The sequence below is a fragment of the Carica papaya genome, chromosome 2 (assembly GCF_054855325.1).
Source record: "Carica papaya isolate Zhongbai chromosome 2, ASM5485532v1, whole genome shotgun sequence".
In the NCBI taxonomy this organism is placed as follows: Eukaryota; Viridiplantae; Streptophyta; class Magnoliopsida; order Brassicales; family Caricaceae; genus Carica; species Carica papaya.
In genome coordinates, this window is record NC_142310.1 from 34,585,891 (window position 1) to 34,607,017 (window position 21,127).

Consider the following 21,127-nt stretch of genomic DNA (forward strand, 5'->3'; position numbering starts at 1 on the left):
CCAAAAAAATACCTAAAAAATTTAAAATCGGTGTTAAAATTCTATTCCGACCAATTTTGATATTCTGGCACGGCGGCACCGCTGTGCTCCAGCGACGCCACTGCTGCCTGCTGCAGCGGTTTGCCTCGGCCAACTTTACACATATCCCTACAAAAAAACACGTTATGGAGCCTTAGTTGGCAAAAAAAAAATCAAAAAATTGAAACCTAATGGCGATGGGGTTTCCGGGTGTGGCGGCTCCGCCGGTTCTCCTTCGCGAATAGGACTACTCCTTCGGTCATGTAACGGCTTGCGAACTTAAAAAGAAATAAAATCGTAAATTGAATGTGGAAGCGAAATAATAGAATTAGGGTTTACATTCTTTACACAATAGTTTAAAATACCCAATAGGGCTACGAGAATGTTCTTTCTAAAAGAACAAACGAAAATCAAAGAAATAAACGAAAACTAAATAACTGAGCATCCTATGACGACCTTCACTAGCTTTTCAAGGAGTTCAGGTAGTGAACTATTCACAACTCCTTTGTTGATCGGGATCTGGATCTTGATCTTGATCCTCTTGATCTGAAATAGTTAATGAATGGGTGAGCTACAATAGCTCAGTAAGAATATCACATTACGCACCGATATAGAAACTAAAAGTTGGTAAAAATTATAAAAATAATCAATTGAGCTCTTAATTTAAGTAAATTCATTTACCATAAGTAAAACCATTTATTGTATGTTTACCGTTGCAAGATTTTTAAAACTGATCTATAGAAACAATAGTTCAACAACATCATAATTTCATATTTACGTAAGTAAGAATAACAACTTTCTTTTTTTATTTGCTTACTGGTATCCATAGGGATCTATAGAGATGTTCCACTAGCATGAACCAACATCCAACCTTATTATCTAACCAGCTGTCCCCAAGACTTATCCGGTATGAGCCTTAAAAATACTATCCCTCAATACTTCGTCCGGTATAAGGGCGAAACAGGTGGTGCATATACCTCGTCCGATATGAGCGCCAAAAATACCAATCCTCGATACTTCATCCGGTATGAGGCGACATTCACAGTAGGGTTCCCTATGTACCCGATCCGTTTATCATCTATCAGAATATCCAATAAGGCTACCACTTATTCATTCACTTAACTAATTAATTTTTTGTTTACATTTAATTTTCAATTTCACAATTCAATCATAAATTATACAAGATAAAAAATACATGCATCAAAAAAATACAACTGAATTATCTTACCAATTCTAATATATTATCATGCATTTAAAGCTGTAAAATAAAAAAATCGGTTAAACATGACAAATAATAATAAATATCCATTTCTAGTTCCCTTAGCAACTTGTAATTAATTATCAAAATTTTATAAATCACGCAAAGTACCATATTAGTGATAATTAAACTTGAATTATATAACAGGAAATAAGGTGGGGGACTCTTATCCGAATCGGTGTCCGAAATATCGAACTTTCAGTTGCACCTAATGGCGGTCTCCGAATTTTTTGAATTTTTATGCGGAGATTAAAACACACTTCACATACCTAAAAATATCTCAAAAAATCCAAAATCAGTGTTAAAAAGTTTTTTTGCCATTTTTGGAATTCCATCATGGCAGCACCGCCATGTTCCGGCGACGGCACTGCCGCCCGCAGCGGTGGTTTGCCTCAGCTTGACCATTTTCGGTCGATTTCGGTCAGTTTTACACTCATTTCTACGAGAAAACACATTAACGGGTCTCAGTTGGCCGAAAAAGTCAAAAAATAAAAACTTACCAGTGGCAGGATTTTTCGGTGCAGTGGCTCCGCTGACTCACATTCACGGCTGAACATTTTTATTCAGTTAACCTGTAGAAAACAGAATGGTGAACACAATAGTGGAAAAATCGCAGGAAAGAAAAACGAGAATGGGCTCATCGGAGGCGAATTTGAGTTTTGCCTGCAGCGGCAGCGCCGGGCTTTACTAGCAGTTTCTTGCTCATTTGCTGTTTCTTTTACTCTAATTTGGTCATCCGGGTGTTTGGAATCAAATTTCGAGTAGACAGGAGAATTTTTACCATTTATGGCAGTCAGAGGTGGCTCCAGTATGGCGGTGGGCGGCGGTCAGCTCCCTTCTTCGAAAACTGGTTCTTCTTCTCCGGTGGGAGGCTGGCGACTAGGATTTAGGTTCGATATGATGCGAGATATTTATACCCATTTTTCTTAAATATTGGCCATTCATTGCATTTGATATCAACAGTCCGATCGCGTTTAAAAAAAATAAATCTGAATCGTTCATCACGATTTGATCTCGACGGTACGATCGCGTTTAAAGAGAAAATAAATCTAAACAGTTCATCACGTTTAATCATGACCATCTAATTGTGCTTGAGGAGGGAACAGATTCGGATCGTCCATGCGCGCAGGAACGCATCCGAGTTGTCTGATCGCGGGCATACGGATTGCCAGAGTGGCCTCCTGCATGACACCGAGCCAGTTTGCCTTGCCACGCGACAGTCTTCGGTTTGTCGGGGCTACTGAGTAGGTGGTTCTACGTGGTGCAATTTTCTTTAATTGTGTTTTAACTCCGAGTTTCCGATTTTTCTTTCAAATATATCATCCGAGCCCAAATTTTCTCCAATTTTTTACAAAATTATTTTCAATTTCATCATCAACTTATTTTTTTTTTTCTAATTTTACATTAAACAAAATTTAAAATTTTAAAAATTATATTTTTATGCATTTTTTAAACTTTTAAAATTAATCCCGGGTCAAATTTCGGATCCGAGTATTACAGGTCAACCTGTAGAAAACAGAATGGTGAAAAACAACGGTTGAAAAATCGCACGAAACGGGGACCAGAAAGTGGTTCATCAGAGGAGGTTGTGGGTTTTGGGCCGCGGCAACCCCGCCGGGCTTTATCTTCGATTTTTGGCTCATCTGCCATTCGTTTTGCTCCGATATGGCTACAGGAGTGCTCGAAATCGAATTCCGAGCGATTAGGAATTTTTTTTACCTTTTTTAGCGGTCGAAGATGGCTCTGGTGCAGCGGCGGTAGACGGTTGGCTTTTTTCTCCAGCGTCTGGTCATTCTTCTCCGGTGAGGGGGCTGGCGGCTAGGGTTCAGGTTCGGTGTGATGTAAAATATTTATACTCATCCCGCGTAAATCTAGACCATCCATTGTGATCGATCTCATTCGTTCGATTACACCTAATAAGAAAATGGATCTGAATCGTTGATCGCGATTAATCTCGACCGACCGATCGCACCGAAAGTGGAAACGGATCCACATCATCCACACGTGTGGGATCGATCCTGAACCGTCTGATCGCGGGGCACACGGATTGGAAACGTGGCCTCGCCGCGTGACACCGACATCAGCTCACCTGGCCACGGAGCATGCTCCGGTTCGTCGAGACTGCTGATTGGGCAGTACTTTGTGGCCAAACTGTCTTTATTTATACTTTGACCCTTATTTTTAATTTTTCTTTCAAAAACACATCTGTATTCAAATTTTCACACATTTTTTTTCAAAATTGTTTTCAATTTTATTCTTTATTTATTTTCTCTCAAAAAATCAATCAAATTAAAATAAAATAATTTTTTTAATTATTATATATATTCCATAAGTCATAAAATTATCTCATACTAATTTTTGGGTCCGACTGTTACACAAAGTATGTTTCATTATATTTGAACCTGATATGTAACGGCCCCGGAAATTTAAATGAAATATATGTATTAAAAATGTTAAATGCGGAAGCGTAATAAAAATTTTGATTAACATCTCTTACACAATAATCTAAACGTACTCAAAACATGAAAGAACAAACTAACTAAAAGAGATACTCGAAATAAGAACTATAAATATAGCTATGGAGTCTTTAAGCGTCCCCTTCACCGTCTTCTTGCGGAACGGACTCGGAAACAATGTCTTCATGATCTGAAATTGTTAAATAAGGAATGAGCTACACCAGCCCAGTAAAGACATCACACTATCTCACCGCCACGGAAGTAAAAGTGGATAGAAAACAAAAATGACCAATGGAGCATAATTTATAACAAACTCGTTTATTAACATAAAAACCTTTACTGTCCACTTATCTCGGTAAAATTCATGAAAACAACATATGAAAGCAATAACATTATCATAATCATGAAATCATATAAACTTTATAACATAACACTTACCATGCCTTTGCATTTCAATCATTAAACAACATATTTTTCTCTTTTACCAGCCTACTAGTATCCATGGGGATCCATAGGGGGTCCCCGCTACCCGTGAACCATTAACATTACAACCTGATTCCAGGACCGTCCCCATACCCCGTCCGGTATGGACGCCAAAATCATGAACCTCAATATCCCGTCTGGTATGAGGGTGAAACGGGCCATCCCCATACCCCGTCCGGTATGGGTACCAAAATACATAAGGTCTCCATACCCCGTCCAGTATGAGAGACCACGTTCCCGTTAAGGTTCCCTACGGATCCGGTCCGTCCACCATCTCCCAGGATATCTAGTCAGGCTGTCCACATTTTCCACTTATCAATTCACATAACCTTTTTGCCTTTTTCCTTAATCTCAATAATCCAATCATACACAACATATAAACCAATAATTGACACCAAACAAGACAACACAGTATCGGGTTCACCATAATACAAACCATAATAAAAGAAACCATGATTCATGCATACGAGACCATAACATAATTACATCAAACATCATACTACATTTAATACTGAAAATTAGATCAAACAACAACAGACCAACACTGTATCAGACTCGGGCTCCATTGGCAACCTCAATCAATTATACATCTATAAAGTCTCAAAATACAGTTTAATTACTTATTAAGCTTTAATACCGTGATAGAAAATAGGGTGAGGGATCCTTACCTGTTTCGGGGTCTGAATTCGACTCTACAGTGCACCTATGAGCTGTCCCTAATTTCCCTGAATTTTTTTTTTCGGGAAACTGAAACGCATTACCGGTACCTGCACATGTCCCAAAAAATTCCAAATCAGACCTAGGGCCCCTTTCGCCCAATATCGCAATTCCGGCACGGCGGCTCCGCCGTGCTCTGGCGACGGCGCCGCCGCTTGCGGCGGTGATTTGCCTCGGGTTGGCCGTTTTCGGCTGAATTCGGCCACACTTGCATCGGTCCCTGCGATAAAATAACCCTAGGGCCCTCGGTGGGCCAAAAAATTACGAAAAATTGAAACTTACCGGCGGCGGTGCTCTCGGGTGCGGCGGCTCCTCCGGCGTGAGTCGTGTTTTGATGTTTGGTTCCGATCAACCTGTAGAGAAAAGAACGGTGATCACAGTGGTATAAAATTTGCATCGAACGGAGGCCGGGAAGGGCCTCATCGGAGGCAAAAATCGAGGAGGGGCGCGACCCCGCCGCTGGGGTTCGGCTGGATTTTTCGGCCGTTTGGTCGGTGGTTTGGTTCTGGTTTGGCCATAGGCGGACTCAGCATCGAAAAACGAGCAAGGAGGAGAAAATTTACCTCGATCGGCGGTCGGAAACTTCTCCGGTGCGGCGGCGGGTGGCGGCGGCCAGCTCCTCCAGCGTCTGGTTCTTCTTCTCCGGCGAGGCACTGGCGGCTAGGGTTTTTGTGGTTAGGTGTGGGTGAGATTATTTATACCCTTTGCCTTTTAATCTCAACCGTCCATCAAGATTAAATCTGAACCGTTCGATCGCGATTTAATTGGGATTAAATTTGGGCCGTCCATCGCGATGCAATCTGGGACGTCCGTGCCTGATTGAATCTGAGCCGTCCGTGCGCGTGAATCTGGGCCGTCCGTGCGCGCGGGAACGGATATGGGTCGTCCGATCGCGCGCACGCGGATCGCCCACGTGGCTCGTCCCCTGGTCAGCGTTTTCTTGCCACGCGGCGCGTCCTGGTTGGCCGGGGTTGCTGACCGGGCCGCTGACGTGGCTGCTGACATGGCACAACTTTTTTAAATTGCGTTTTGACCCCGGTTTCTGATTTTTTTTTTCAAAAACACCCCCAGAATCCAAATTTTCACCCATTTTTCCCAAAATCAATTTCAATTAAATTCAAATAATATTTTTACCCAATTTTATCATTATTTTTATTTTTATTTTCATAAAATTATATTAAATAAAATCAAATTCAAATAATTACAAAAAAAAAATCGGATCGATCGCACCGAATGTGGAAACGGATCCAGATCATCCATACGCGCGGGATCGATCCTGAACCATTCGATCGCGGGGCACACGGATTGCCAACGTGGCCTCCCCGCGTGACACCGACATCAGCTCGCCTGGCCACACGGCACGCTTTGGTTCGTTAAGACTGCTGATTGGGCAGTATTACGTGACCAAATTTTTTTTATTTATACTTTGATCCCTATTTTTAATTTTTCTTTCAAAAACACATCCGTACTCAAATTTTCACACATTCTTTCTAAAATTGTTTTCAATTTTATTCTTAATTTATTTTTTTTCAAAAATTCAATCAAATTAAAATAAATTTTTTTTAAAAAATTATTATATATATTCTATAAGTCATAAAATTATCTCAGACTAATTTTCGGGTCCGACTATTACACAAAGTATATTTCATTATATTCGAACCTGATATGTCTTTATAAAAATGTAAACTCACACATAGTTTTCATAGCCATGAAAATTTGTTATTTTATAAATTATATTAAATTTGTAGATTATTAAAAATCATAAAATTATGTTTATATAAATTTGTCTATATATTTTCACCTTAACCTAATCTTCATTCACCCAAATCCATGATTTGGCAAAAAAAAAAATATATATATATATATATATATATATGTGAATCGAGTTTATTTTAGATAAAAAAATGATATCCATAGTTATTAATAAAATGTGATTTTATATTATCTTATTTAAATATTTTTAATATATTTAAAAATATAAGTGTAAAATTTTTATTTTTTATTTTTTAAAAAAGGAATAAAATAAAATGCGGTGATTCCATCAGCCACGCGGTTCATCCTTGTAATGTGATTGGAATAGAGGAAAGAGCCAAAGAGTACACCTGACTCCCACGCAAATCTAGCTTGCTGGCCTTCTTTTCCCTTTTTAATATTCTCTTTTTTAATTTATATTTTTATATAAATATATGATTATTTTATGGAATTTAATTATTTTAAAATAATTATGGAATATTTTTTGATAAATTTTTAATAGTAATTTTTTATCAATTTATAATTATTAATCCACTACCGTGTTAACTATTAATTGTTAATAATAAATTACGATTTGATATATATAGTAAGGTGAGTAAATTATATTATATTTATATTTAAGACATGATTGGTGGCATATTTTTGCTGAATTCAACAAGTAAATATTTTCAGTGAGGATAACATGATTTACAATTAAGATGTGAATTTAAATTATTTGAGAACATATATCTATTTATTTCGTTAAAATTAAATTTAAATGTAAAATTTAAAAAAAAAAACTATCAAAATTAAATTTTAAATTAAGATATTTTTTAGTTACTTTTTTTTAATTATAAATTTATATTATTATTTCGATTATCGAAACTAATTAATCTAATATTTAGAAGAGCAGAAAGTGATATTAGAAATAAATTGCGCTCCAAAAAATTCATATTTTTCTTTGGTAGTTGGAAGAAGCCCAAAATTTTGAATTCAGGAAACCCTTTTTGGCTAACGTTTACTTTCTTCATCTTTCTCTCCTAAATAGACCTTTCTCTAGTTTCCTTTTCTTTTAGTTAAGTAGTTGAATTTTTTCTTCCTCTGTTACCAGTTTTACTAACTTTTTTCTTTCCTCGGTTAGCCACCTTTCCCACTTACAATTTATATATATACATATTTTTTTTACATATACATATTGTTCTTAGGTTTGTTGAGAACTCTACCCAAGTTTGATGTTATAGATATTATTTACGGAATTTTTTATGGCACTTTAGTTAAAATTAAGCATCAAAGGTCTTAGTTGAAGTTTTGATTAATTGTTAGTGGGAATGAAAATGAGAATGTGGGTAATTTATTTAATCGTGTTATTTTATTTTAAATAAAATGGGTTAATTAAATAAAAATATATACAAATTTTTATATAACTATGTCGTATTATGATGAGTATAGAAAATATTATTAGTTCGAGATATAACTATATAGTCCATTTTATTAAATGATTTTAACTTTTTTTATTAATGTATGTATTACTTTTTTATAATTTTTTAAATTTTAATAATATATTCAAACAATTAATACATTTAAATCTTCTTCATTATGTATAATGAAAACGCGTTAAATAAAAAAATAAAAAAACATTAATTCATTAAACTAATAATTTAAGGATAGTAGGTTCATTTTATGTTTCCCTTCATAAATATCTCTCTAATATCTAATGATTTGAATTATTATCTTAAATATACAAAAAGTTGTAATATACTTCATCTAAACAAAGTTACAATATATTTTATGCCTAATTACTTTGTTATGCCTTTTTCTAAATTTTAAGATTTTTTTATTCTAATTATTTCAAGTTACTTTATAGATAATTTATATAATTAAAGTGTATAATAAATAGTGATAATTATATAAGATATAGTGAAGAGATGGATAATTGAATAACAATTTTTCTTGCATGATATAAATAAATAAATAAATAAATTATAGGCATAAAGTTCAAATAGAAAGAAGTAATGGAGAGATAAAAATAAGTTAGGAAAACATGTATTCTCTCGTAATTATTAATATATTATATTTTATTGAATAAAAAATACATATTTCATAATTAATTAATACATATCCACCAATTATAATCACACGAATACTTAAATTAATAATTTCTCTCGTAATTTTGTTAGTAATTTACTGAATTATTTTAAACCATCTGTATTTTAATTGAAAATTTTAACTGTAAAATTTATTTTTTATTTTATTTTTTAACGGAGAGAGTGAGGGAGAGGCATCATGGTTTAATTCCATAGTAATAAGTAAAGAATTTTTGTTATGGATTTACAAGTAAAGAATTTTCACCACGATGCCCCGCACTTACTTTGTTATTTATATATACCATTATTATTTATTATATTATATAAAAAGAATTGTAAATAAATACGCGTATAATAATCATAATTGAATACTTCTACACAGAACCCAAAAGAGAAAAAAGTTAAAAAAAAGTGATATTGGTTATTATTATCATTCATTATTTTTACCATTTATTGACTTTATAACTACACCCAAATGTAATTAAAAAAGAATTTTTTTTAAAAATAATGATTATTATGTTTCTAATAAAATATTTTTATTAGTAATTAAAGAAATTTGTGTGGGCTAAAATTAATAAGAAAGTTGGTACCGATTAGGGATGAATTTGAAATGATTTTTTTTTTTTTTTTGGGGGGGGGGGGGGGGGGGGGGGGGGGTGGGGGAGTTAAAAGAAAATGTGGAATTTTCCTTATTACTGTTGAGCTGATGATTGGAGGCCCACAATGTAAGATTTTAATCAGCGGCCCACAAATTTTGGATTAAATCATAAATATGGGCCCACGTGGCTTCAAAGCAGTGGGCTCATTTATTCGTGATCCATCAAATTATCAAGTCTGATTTGAGTAGTCAAATCATCGCCACCTTTTTCATGATTCCGATAAATCCCTTCGCACAGTTTCATCCTTTTTAATTAATGAAAATAAAAAATATATACAGTTAAAAAGAATTTGTGTGTGAAAAATATATACGTGTAGAATCTAAAATTAAATAAATTAACATTTTAGAAAATAAAAAAATATATATATATATTTCTAAAATAGGAAAGCAAGAGTGAAAAAGTGCAAAGAAATGAAGTGTTTGTTTGTTTCTCTTTTAAAAAGAGGGAAAGCAAGTGTTAAGAGAATGGGGACTTGAAAGCAGCTTCCTTTTCTTGTTTGGGAAATACCCAAATGGGTCCTAACTTGAGAACGTGCAATTTTTTATGGTTTTACTTGTGGTCTTTTAGACCCACCTCAAAACGGTACCGTTTTGCATTCAACTACTATTTTTACACACACATATATATATATATATATATATATATATTCCAAAAACAAAAAAATTGAAAGAAAGCCTTGGCTAGGGTCTATTATGAGCAGCAGTAGTCCCATAGGTCCCAGTCCCAGCGACCCCCTGGCTTCCTTCCTCCCAAAAAGGCTAAACCAGAGAGAGCAAATGGGTTTAATAGGCTTATCATGTTCTACCTTGGTTAGTGTCCGATTCTGAAATTTAGATCCTCCTTTTTCTTTTCCCATATCAGATTAGAGATTGGGTTGAAATTAAACATGCAGAAAGGGGCTGCAACAAGTTAATTGTCTTTTCTATATATCTGCAAGTCTCTCCTACATCTCCTTGGGGTTTGATAAGCCATAAGGCAAAAGCCTGAAAAATATTCTCTCTCTCTCTCTCTCTCTCTATATATATATATATTATATTATATGTATACTATGTATCGTCTTCAAGGACTGGCCACCCTAGTTTTTTGCAAAACAAATTAGCTTTATTCAGGTGTCTATCAGAATTACTTGCATAAAATCCATGCCTGTTTGTCTTTTCATTATTTTCAAATTAAATTAACTAGTATTTATATAGTTATATATATTATGAATGAATTGTATATGTTAGAACAAAAAGTAAAATAAAAATTGAACCAAATGCAACTTCAACATACGTAATTAATTAATTATGACTATAATTAGAACATAGAATTCAACCTAATTTTTCTGTAATGATTTCAAATCTTTTAGGTGTGATCTCTTACAATCCATCTTAACTTGGATTTAGAAGCAAATTAAACTTCAGAATTTAAATTGTTTGTGTTCGTTATATATAACTGAGTATTAAAAAAAAAATCCCTTGTACCCAATTTATTTTTTATAATAAAATTAATTTAATTTTTATGCAGAATTTTGACTTCATAATGTTCTAAGGTTTATACTTTAATTGTATAATAACAAATCCAAAATCACGGCAAAGTTCCTCTAGAAAAAAACAGAAGAAGCTATCAAATAAAGATGATGAAGCCAACTTAAATGCTGCCAAATAGATGGAGTATTGGAGTGTGAGTTTTATTAAGGAACATTGTCGTATTGCAAGCAAGCGTAGAGAAAAAGCAGAGGCCTACAAACACCTATATATATATGTGTGTGTGTGTGTATATACATATATATTATTTACCCCTTCAGAACCATATATATAAGTATGAGTCTGCATCGTATTCAATGCCACGAAGCTGCCGAGAACAGGCCGAGCCTGAGGGTAATATTGCATGCTGCGCTTTCACGAGGTGGCGCTTAAAGGTTGCGGGCCGGCACTACCTGTAACTCATAATTATTATGATAATTTATTATTTATAAAATATAAAATGTCTATAATATTCTTTGCCCTTTATATATAAGCTTTATAATAATAGTATAATCCTCCAGAAATATAATTTCTGTACGTATTTTGGGTTTTAATGGCTTCGAAAACCTATATAGAATACACACACACTTGTATAATTTATTAAAAGACTATGCATGACAGATATATATTATATGTATATATAAACATGCATATTCATTTCTCTATTATTAATTATATTTGTATTTCTTTCATCAAAGATATTATACTCGTATTTTTTACTGACATTTAACAAAATTAAATTACAGAGAATTTTAGAAAACGTAAATATTGTGTGTACGTTATTTTAGTCAATTACTTTTAACAAATCAATAAGTAAGGTGTGTGTGTATATGTATATTATTACATGCGCTTCCAGTATAATATATTATATATAAACGCTTATATTGTATATATCTATATAATGATTAATAGCTAGAGAACGTGCGCTTTATTATCCAATATAATTAAATATATATAGAGACCTTTTTCTCGCAAGAAGATATATATATATGTGTATCTATAGACTAACATTTAAGATATGAGAGTCAGCAGTTTGCTTTAAGCATCAACAGCAGCCTATCATCGGCTCATTTGTTCCCTATTTGATTGACCGTGCGGCTGCGGGGCTTTAATGGATCGTTGACATGCATGCATGAATACCGTTTAATTAGCTACATATATATATACATAACTTAATTGCATATCATCTTCTTCTTTTTCTTTGTTTAAGCACCAAGTTACTAACTACCCTCTTAATTTTTAATTAAATTACTCAATCCATCACTTCTTTGTTTTTGTTTTTGTTTTTTTAAATTAAAATAATTTTTCTAGTTCAAAATTTTAGATATTGAAATATTTGCTCAAATTAGAAGCTAACTATATCAAATCATTAGATAATTATGAAATTTAAAAGTGATGTATTCGTTTAAGATAAATCGCTACATGCAATTATCAAGAAGACATCTGACGAATCATGAGGGGTGAATTAGATATTTGCTCTCAAAAATCATAGGAATTAAAGATTCTAACATTGTAGAATTATTGGCCATAAGTAAAACATATGTGGTAATAGTCCTAAATCCATGTGTAAACTTAATGGAACTACGATCATTGAAAGTGATTATAAGACAAGGGTTCCATAGATAATGAATCATAGTGTTCCTTAAGGACTAAACAAAATAATAAATTAAAGGATAAAAATGGACAAATTGAGATTAATAATCATCACTAACACGAATAAGGAGAGAAATTTTGTGGTGGATTCCTTTGACAAGGAATGGTATCATGAGAGAATGAAACTATATAGCATGGTCTAGTTTCATCAAATTTTTATATACATTTTTTTTTAGTAAATAAAGTAAATAATAAATTTATATATTACATTACTGTTAATGAACAACTAAAAATATAAATATTTTATTTTTTATAATTTTATTGATAAATCAAGACCCAGTATAACATAATAGTGGAATACAAAGTAACAAGTATGCGATAATTAATAAGTTTTAAAAGTAGATGCGACTATAAGTTATTGGCAAGTTAATGAGCTTATTTTGGTGTCACGATGTAAAGAAATCATAAAAACTCTAAAAATAATAAGAAATCAAGCGGTAATAAGGTATCTTAGTGATAAAATTAGTTGAATTAATAATGTAATTTTATATTTTTTATACACATAAGAAGATGATAGACTAATTTATGACATTTGAATATGTAAAAAAAATACTCATGACTATTTTTAAGCACAAAAAGAAAAATAAAAATTGTACATTGCTAAGGTGATTGGCACACGCAATGATGTGTTTGGTCGAGTACTGATGTTATACATCAAAGTTAGTGCGAGAGGCAAGTAATGTACGTGACTAGCAATGGAAAGCATGTTGGGCGTGTATATATCTTTACGAGTTCAAATATCCTGTTGATTCGTTTGATGAATAAAGAGAGGACGGTGTTGTGGGTTTTTCGTATAAATAATTATTGATCATGTTGCATGGGCTCATACTTGAATTGTCTCAATGCATTATTTCAATAGTTTATGTTTGCATAAAAGCTCAAAATATTGTGCTAGCCATATTTACCGTAATGATTTTCCTTTGTTTTCTTCACAATGTAATGTTTCAATTGAGATGGACTTGGTTGGATTGTCCTGATATTATGCAGCCATGATATATTAGATTGTTCTGTTCAATAAAACTTAATTTACTTTTAAAAAAAATATATATATATATATATAAAGAAGTAAAGTAAATTTAGATTTAAAAGTATACATGCATATCTATGTTACATCAGTCAATTTGATAGAAAGTGGACAAAAGACAAAAGATTGGACATAATATTAACTTGGGAATTAGAAGTTGGCAGGCACATCCCCCAATTAATCCGTGGCGCATCCCTATTTTCATTTTTTGCGATAAAAATGATTATTGAGATAATTAATATAACCCAGTGAGCTTCAAGAATTTCAAAATATTAATTATGGTTTAATTTGGGATTCGTGATTAATTAATGATCCTCTAATTATTATTATTATTTTTTTAAATAGAGCCATGCATATCGTTCGATATACATGTATATGCTTTTGCACCGCGTCATTGCCGTCTTGAGTATGATTTGTGAATTGTGATGCTTGTCGCACACATTCACACACACACACACATATATATATATATGTATATGTTCAAATATTATTAAAACTGCAGAAGAGAAAAATAAGAATGAGAATAAATTTAGAAGAAAATAATAGAGAAAACCAATATTTTAAAAAGTTTTTAATATAAATTATATAAAAAATAGGCATAAATTTCTATTTATATACTATAATTATAATTTTTATGAATAAAATTTATTATTTACGAGATAAATAAAATTTTTATAAAAGAATTTCATTATTTATTAATTTTTTAAATAACATATAATTTAAATTTTAATAAAAAATAAATTTTAAAATTATTTAACAAATATATATCACATCAAATTTTCATAATCCATCCTCAAAATCAATCAACACAACATATCAATAACCCATCAAAAATTTTTATTTTAATTTTTTTTAAAAAAAAATCCAGACGATTGAACTTCATATTTCTCTTTCTCTAAATCTGGTCTTCAGTACTTCAATTCCCAAAGCCTAAGGCCTTACCTACAACCTTACAACCCAACCGGCTGTCTTTTTTTTTTATTTTATACCGCTTTGACATTTATACCCTCCCCTTCCCTTCTTCTCTCTTCTCTCTGTCATTCCCGAGATGCATGTGGTTCTTAAACCATTACCCACCAAATGTCTATTTCAACTCACCGTCAAAAACACTAACCACACTCTTTCATTTTATCCCGAAATTACATTTTTACCGCTCTCGTAATTTACCAATATTTGTTATTTTTTTTAATAATTTATTACTCAAAATTATAAAAATTTAACTATTCGTAGTGTGCTAAAATTATATATAATAATAGAAAATAAGAATAATTTACGGAACTCTTCAAAAAATTGTGAAAATTAAAGTATGATCAAGGTAAGTTTTTTGTAATTTACTTTAAATTTAGTAAGTTAATAATTTTAAAAGAGGAGGAAAGATGAAGGGTATTTTCGTCATTTCATTTGCTCAGCTCTCTCAAGGAAGACGACGAAAACCAAGAACCCAATCAGCCGCTACCCGCCATGTTTTCAGAGATGTTAATCACCAAAAACAATACGCATGTCAATCCATTCTCCCTCTCCCTTCATCTCTTCTCCTTTGACTCTCTCCTTCTCTCTCTCTCTGATTCTCTATAAATGAAAGCAAAAACCATGCAGAAGATAAAGTAAACAGCACGCATTTTTTTCCCTCTTCTTATTTTTCTCTTTTTCTCAGTTATTAATTTTCTCCCTAAACCCTAGATTTGTTACACTAAGGAATTCTTAACGTTTGCGGTCAAAACCCTTCACACCCATTTTCGAAGACGAGAAATTGAGTATAACCCATTTGAGGTTTTACCCCGTTTGCTTCGAAGAAGTTCAAGAGAAAATGGAGGGTGACAACATGGAAGTTTGTGGTACTGGCGGAGGTGGAGGAGGAACTGGATCGACTTCAAGATGGAACCCTACGAAGGAGCAGATAAACATGCTGGAAAGTCTTTATACGCAGGGGATAAGAACACCCAGTGCGGAGCAAATACAGCAGATTACTGGAAGACTTAGAGCTTTTGGTCACATTGAAGGCAAAAATGTGTTTTACTGGTTTCAAAACCATAAGGCAAGGCAAAGGCAGAAGCAAAAACAGGAAAGTGTTGCTTATTTCAGTAGGTTTCTTCAAAAGACCGCTCACTCTCTCTATCCCACTTCCTCTCCCAATGGTTAGTCTTCACTGTTCATTATATATATACATACATGTATGTGTACATAGAGTTGTGTATTGTATTATTTTATTTCGTAGTTGTGTTTTCATTCCAAGCTGTCTCGACATGCAAATGGACTCGGTTTTTGTGTATGTGCTAAAGTGTCTCTTTCTCTATTGGTGTTTGTTATATTCTAGAGTTCATAAACTCATAATTTTCTGTAAAAATTCTTCTCCTCAGTACTCTTTATTTTCTTGAATTTTAAATTTATTCCTCTTTTAAGAACTATTAAACAATTCTTACTAATAGGCTAGCTACTTCTTTTTTATTATTAGCACTGGATAAATTTTCTGCTAATAAATCTATAGATGACTTTTTACACATTGTCCAAAGTTTCCGCCCAAGTTAATATACATGTATATGCGCTTGCATTTGTGTATATTATATCAATTTCTGCCTTTTATGGTCTCTTACTAAGCTTCTAATTTGCTCTTTTTTTTTTTTTTGTAAGGCCTGTTATTTTGCTTAATTCTATACTGGTTTTGCTTTATTTTTATGAACGGTACACATATATAGAGCGACAAAGAGAGATAGAATACACATGTTATATATGTGTATATATACGTCTTAGGCCTTAAACTATAATACCGTAGATGGCATCGATCATGCAATATAAAATATACATATACATATATATATTGTTATCTCTTGCATGTTTATTTTACGTTGGTTTATTAATATTACTTACGATAATCAGAAATCACTATAGTTGGGTTCTGTATTTGCAGTTATTTGCCGTCCGTACTGTCTTCCACACTCACATGATTTAGGGTTATGCCCTAATCAGTGTCCTAAACTTCTTCCAGGTGGATTTTCCATGAGATCATCTTCAATCTCCGATCACCAGAAACCAGAGACTCCACCAACTTCCGAACTTAGAGGACATGATTTCCCCCACCAAGACTTAAATCTACTGCTGCCGACCAACGAAAGTTACAACGGATTACCAGATGCGATATTCAACTCTAATGAGCATCAGATTAATGACAAAGAAACCCTGGCTCTGTTTCCATTGCAGCCGAGTGGGATTTTGCAAGCAAAGTCAACAAGTGGTTTGACTTGGTTGGCTTCCGCAGAAACTTCCAATTGTACTCCTTCGAGCTCTTCATCAGAGACTGGTAATGGCGGCGGCGTCGTCGTTGATGATCCTGATCATCATGGGGGTGGTGGTGAGAGACCGTTCTTTGATTTTTTCTCTGCGGGTTCTACTGATCAAGTGTGCTGGGAGAGTAGGAGTAGTATGTTAGACTGAAACAATTGAGCTTTTAAATTTTCTCCTTCTCTTTTTTCCATAAAGAAAACATTTATTAGGAGTTCTTCAAAATGCTACTTTTTCTTTTTTGGTAAATTTATCAGAATTCTGACTTTCCTTAATTTGTGATGCTAATTAAAATAGTCTTATCAATGTGGCGTTGAATTGGGCTGTCTATGGGGCGGGCCCCACAAGAATATATTGTCAAGATGAATTTTGTCCCCAAGTTTAATTATATTTTTGCCTAAAATAATCATTGATTTATGTATTATTTATTTTTATTTAAATTTTTTAATTATCAAATTTATCAACACAATACTTTTTGGTTTATTTGAATATTAGTTCAATTTTCAGATACCGTATGGTGTTTAATGTGATATAAAAAAATAAATAGTATAAATAACAGACCATTATTTTACCAATTTAGTTTTTGACTATTCTATTTTACTTTTAACACATTATATATGGACATCAATACTCTTAATAGTCTCTCCAAAAGTAAATTTTAATGTGCAGAAATTGGTGATAAAATATTTCAATTGCTAAAAAAGTCTTAGTAATATTATTTTTCTCCTTTTTTCTTTTTATGAGCATTTAGTTCTTTTTCAAAATATTGTTATCTATTAAAATTTTAAGTTGTATAAAGATAGAGAAGTGAAACAAATTTTAAAAATATATATAAAAACTAAATTATAAGGAGAGGGTTTTTTTTTTTTTTTTCTGAGATGTAATATAACAAGTTATTTAAGAATTAAAATAATAATTTGGTTAAATTTAGAACCAAAATTCTTCTTCAGAAAAAGCAGAAGCAACGCTCCAAAAAGTAAATCATCAAATGGCATATTAAAAAAGATTAATTTTTGGCCCAAAGGGATACCGGGTGTTGCTGTGAAGAGGCCCATCATAAGAAATGCAAAATCAAACAACTCGGGAAAATCTTATCCCAAAGAGCTGACTAGTCTAGGGCCTTTTTGCTGTCACCGTTTCGTCACTTTAGTCTCTCCTTCCTACTAATAATCGCCCAACAAAAAGACCAAAAGCCGTCACCGTCACCGTCTCCTTCCTTTCTTCATCGAATTCCACGGCGTCGTTTCTTCATCGTCGAGCCTGTCCGTCATATCGAAACGGTCCGGTTAGCCAAGGCTGTTATTACCACCTGCACACTTTCCTCTCCAATCCCTTTCTCTTCTTCTTCTTATCTCTCTCTCTCTCTCTCTGTGTTCTACTGCTCGTTTGAATTGAAATGAGGATTGATTGAAGAGATCTCTTTTCTTCTTTCTCTTGGCTCGATTTCTAATTTTTAGACCGTACTCGGAAAGGTAATGCCTACAAACTTTCTCCTTGTTGTATATCTAGTATAGATTGTAGATTTATCCTCCTGAACCATTTTAGGTTCTTGGTTTCTTGAATTAGCCTGGTTTATGGGATTTCCCTCATCGTTTTCTCTCGATTTCTCCTGGTTTTTGGATTTGGAATTGGATGGTAATCTCTGTTTATCAACAAGGTCTACGATTTTATTGATCAGAACTTAATTCATCTAGATGGTCTGATGGGGTTAGGGTCGGGAAACGAACTTACATTTCGATGTGATTTGGTTTGACTCTGGTGAGAGTATAGAAGTTTGTATTTGCAAAGGCAGATAAAATTCCCATTTAGCTAATAAGGTCTGTAAATGGGAGAAGATTTGCTTACGAGCTTGTCAATGGAGAATCACCATCCATCAACACTATTATCCATGGATTCAATTGCAGTTTCTCACGAGGAATGGGATAGAGAGATGACACGGTCAGTCGTTCTTTCTCGGCCACCTGATATTAATCTCCCTTTATCTGCGGAGCCTAGTCCCCCACCTCAATCATGGAATTCTGATTCGTTTGATATGCTTGATGTCTGTTTGGGAACTCAAATCAACGAATCAGATGCACTGATTAATGTGTCGAAAACAGGAAGAAAATGCGCCAAGAGATTAGATAGTGTATGGGGTGCTTGGTTCTTCTTTAGTTATTACTTTAAGCCTGTGTTAAATGATAAATCAAAGTGCATGGTGATGAAGGATAGCAATGGATTTTCTGGGTTTGATAGGACTGATTTGGAGCTGGAAGTTTTCATGGTTCAACATGATATGGAGAACATGTATATGTGGGTTTTCAAGGAAAGGCCGGAGAATGCTTTGGGTAAGATGCAATTGAGGAGTTACATGAATGGACACTCGCGCCACGGTGAGCGTCCTTTCCCATTTAGTGCTGATCGAGGTTTTGTTCGATCTCATCGGATGCAGAGGAAGCATTACCGAGGACTCTCAAATCCTCAGTGTGTTCATGGGATTGAGATTGTGTCATCACCCAATCTCAAGAATCTTGATAAGGAAGAGCAAAAGAGATGGGTGGAACTTACTGGTAGGGATCTGAATTTTACAGTACCGCCTGAAGCAAGTGAATTTTGTTCATGGAGAAATCTTCCCAGCACAGTATTTGAGCTTGAGAGACCCCTTCCTCCATTAAAGACACAGCCAAACCCTCCTCCAAAAAAACTCCTAAATGGTTCCAGCTTGCATCTGTCAACTCGGCCATCAAACCTTGTAAATGGTAATGGAATCGATCTCTCACCTGTGTGCAACAAGAGGAAGAAGGAGTTTTTCCTGAATGGGAATGATGAAGATTGCTATTTGCTTATCAATCAACACAATGACAGAGTTCAGGAGACAGAAATCCACCCAATTGAACCGCCATGGATACATGAATTCAGCGGGGTAATGAAGGATGTATATGGTCCTGTTACGGCTGCAAAAACTATTTATGAAGACGAACAGGGTTACCTAATAATCATTAGCTTGCCTTTTGCAGATCTAGAAAAGGTCAAGGTTACATGGTGGAATACTCTCACACATGGAGTTGTAAAGATATCTTCTGCAAGTACTGCTTGTATGCCTTTTATAAAGAGAAATGATAGGACATTTAAGCTTACAGATCCATTGCCTGAACACTGTCCTCCCGGAGAGTTCATAAGGGAAATTCCACTACCAACCCGGATTCCTGACGATGCCAAGTTAGAGGCATATGGTGATGCAACCGGAACAGGTCTAGAGATATTGGTACCGAAACACCAGGTGGGGAGAGAAGAACATGAGGTTCGTGTTTGCCTCCGGCCACTCCTTGGTGGCAATGAGCTCTTGTTATCTTGAGTTAGGACACATCCAAGAAAATGTTAAGGAGTTTTTAGCATTTTTTTTTTAAAATTTATAACAAGATTTATATTTTACTGATTTTTTTATCTTTTTTTTTTTTGTTTTTTTTTTATATTTGCTCAATCTGGATTTTGGTGACTTGTACATTGTCAAATAGCACTAGTATACTTGCTTCGAGATAGCTACCAAGCATCCGGGTACTTTTTGGGTTAGTATGAAGAATAACCTCTTCATAGCACGTTCTGATTATATCTGTTTAGAGGACTTAACATAGATTTGATGATAATTGGTTTTTTGGCATCAGTGGTACAATCTGTTCAATTCAGGTCCTAGTCTTTTACCATTCAATAAGAAAAGCTTATGGAAAAAAATTCACATAACTTCTATACTTGGCTTGTAAAGAAATAAGAACTGCATTTTTGAACCCAGCCAATTGGGTTGAATGGTATTTTTTAGTTACCTTATTGATTGGGGAAGATCATTTGATTTTTTCTGATGGTAATTTTGGAGAATGTTTGACAGATATATGTAGATTCTTCATAGAGGAAAATGGAACCTGTTTGCTCCAATGAAAGGATAGGTTTTTACAGAAGAGTTGGTAAATGTTATAAGCCCTGTACTCTGGATCAAGAAAATTAGTTCAACGTGTACCATTTCTTTAGCCCCAATAAAAGTGCCTTTTGCACCATTAATTTTATTTGTTTTAACATGTCGAATTTTTTATTTATTGTAATTAATTTAATTAAAATATTATGAGACAATAATCTTAATCACTTAGCAGAGTCTCCGTGATTTTCATATTATCCATCTTCTAATTATTCTAAAAATTTATTGTTTATTTATTTTTCAAATTTACACGAAAATATCTTACAAAGAAGGAATGCCAAATCAGTTTAGATTTGACACCAGTGTCTTATAACGCAACA

At 33.6% G+C, this 21,127-nt stretch overlaps 2 protein-coding genes across 2 annotated transcripts; both read left to right on the forward strand.

Annotated features, from left to right (window-relative positions):
• Nucleotides 1-15,098: 15,098 nt before the first annotated feature.
• WOX2 (WUSCHEL related homeobox 2) lies at nucleotides 15,099-17,081 on the forward strand. The gene is made up of 2 exons (XM_022031918.2): nucleotides 15,099-15,723; nucleotides 16,494-17,081. Exons 1-2 carry the CDS (start codon nucleotides 15,396-15,398, stop codon nucleotides 17,015-17,017), a joined length of 852 nt encoding a protein of 283 aa, XP_021887610.2. The 5' UTR covers nucleotides 15,099-15,395; the 3' UTR covers nucleotides 17,018-17,081.
• Nucleotides 17,082-17,976: 895 nt separating this feature from the next.
• Nucleotides 17,977-20,501, forward strand: LOC110806957 (uncharacterized). Its single transcript, XM_022031964.2, has one exon. It carries the CDS (start codon nucleotides 18,690-18,692, stop codon nucleotides 20,196-20,198), a length of 1,509 nt encoding a protein of 502 aa, XP_021887656.1. The 5' UTR covers nucleotides 17,977-18,689; the 3' UTR covers nucleotides 20,199-20,501.
• Nucleotides 20,502-21,127: the final 626 nt, after the last annotated feature.

Coding starts and splice junctions, on each gene's coding strand:
- WOX2 (XM_022031918.2), top strand. CDS start 15,396: ATGGAGGGTGACAACATGGAAGTTTGTGGTACTGGCGGAGGTGGAGGA. Junction 15,724..16,493: donor TCCCACTTCCTCTCCCAATG/GTTAGTCTTCAC, acceptor CTGTATTTGCAG/TTATTTGCCGTCCGTACTGT.
- LOC110806957 (XM_022031964.2), top strand. CDS start 18,690: ATGGGAGAAGATTTGCTTACGAGCTTGTCAATGGAGAATCACCATCCA.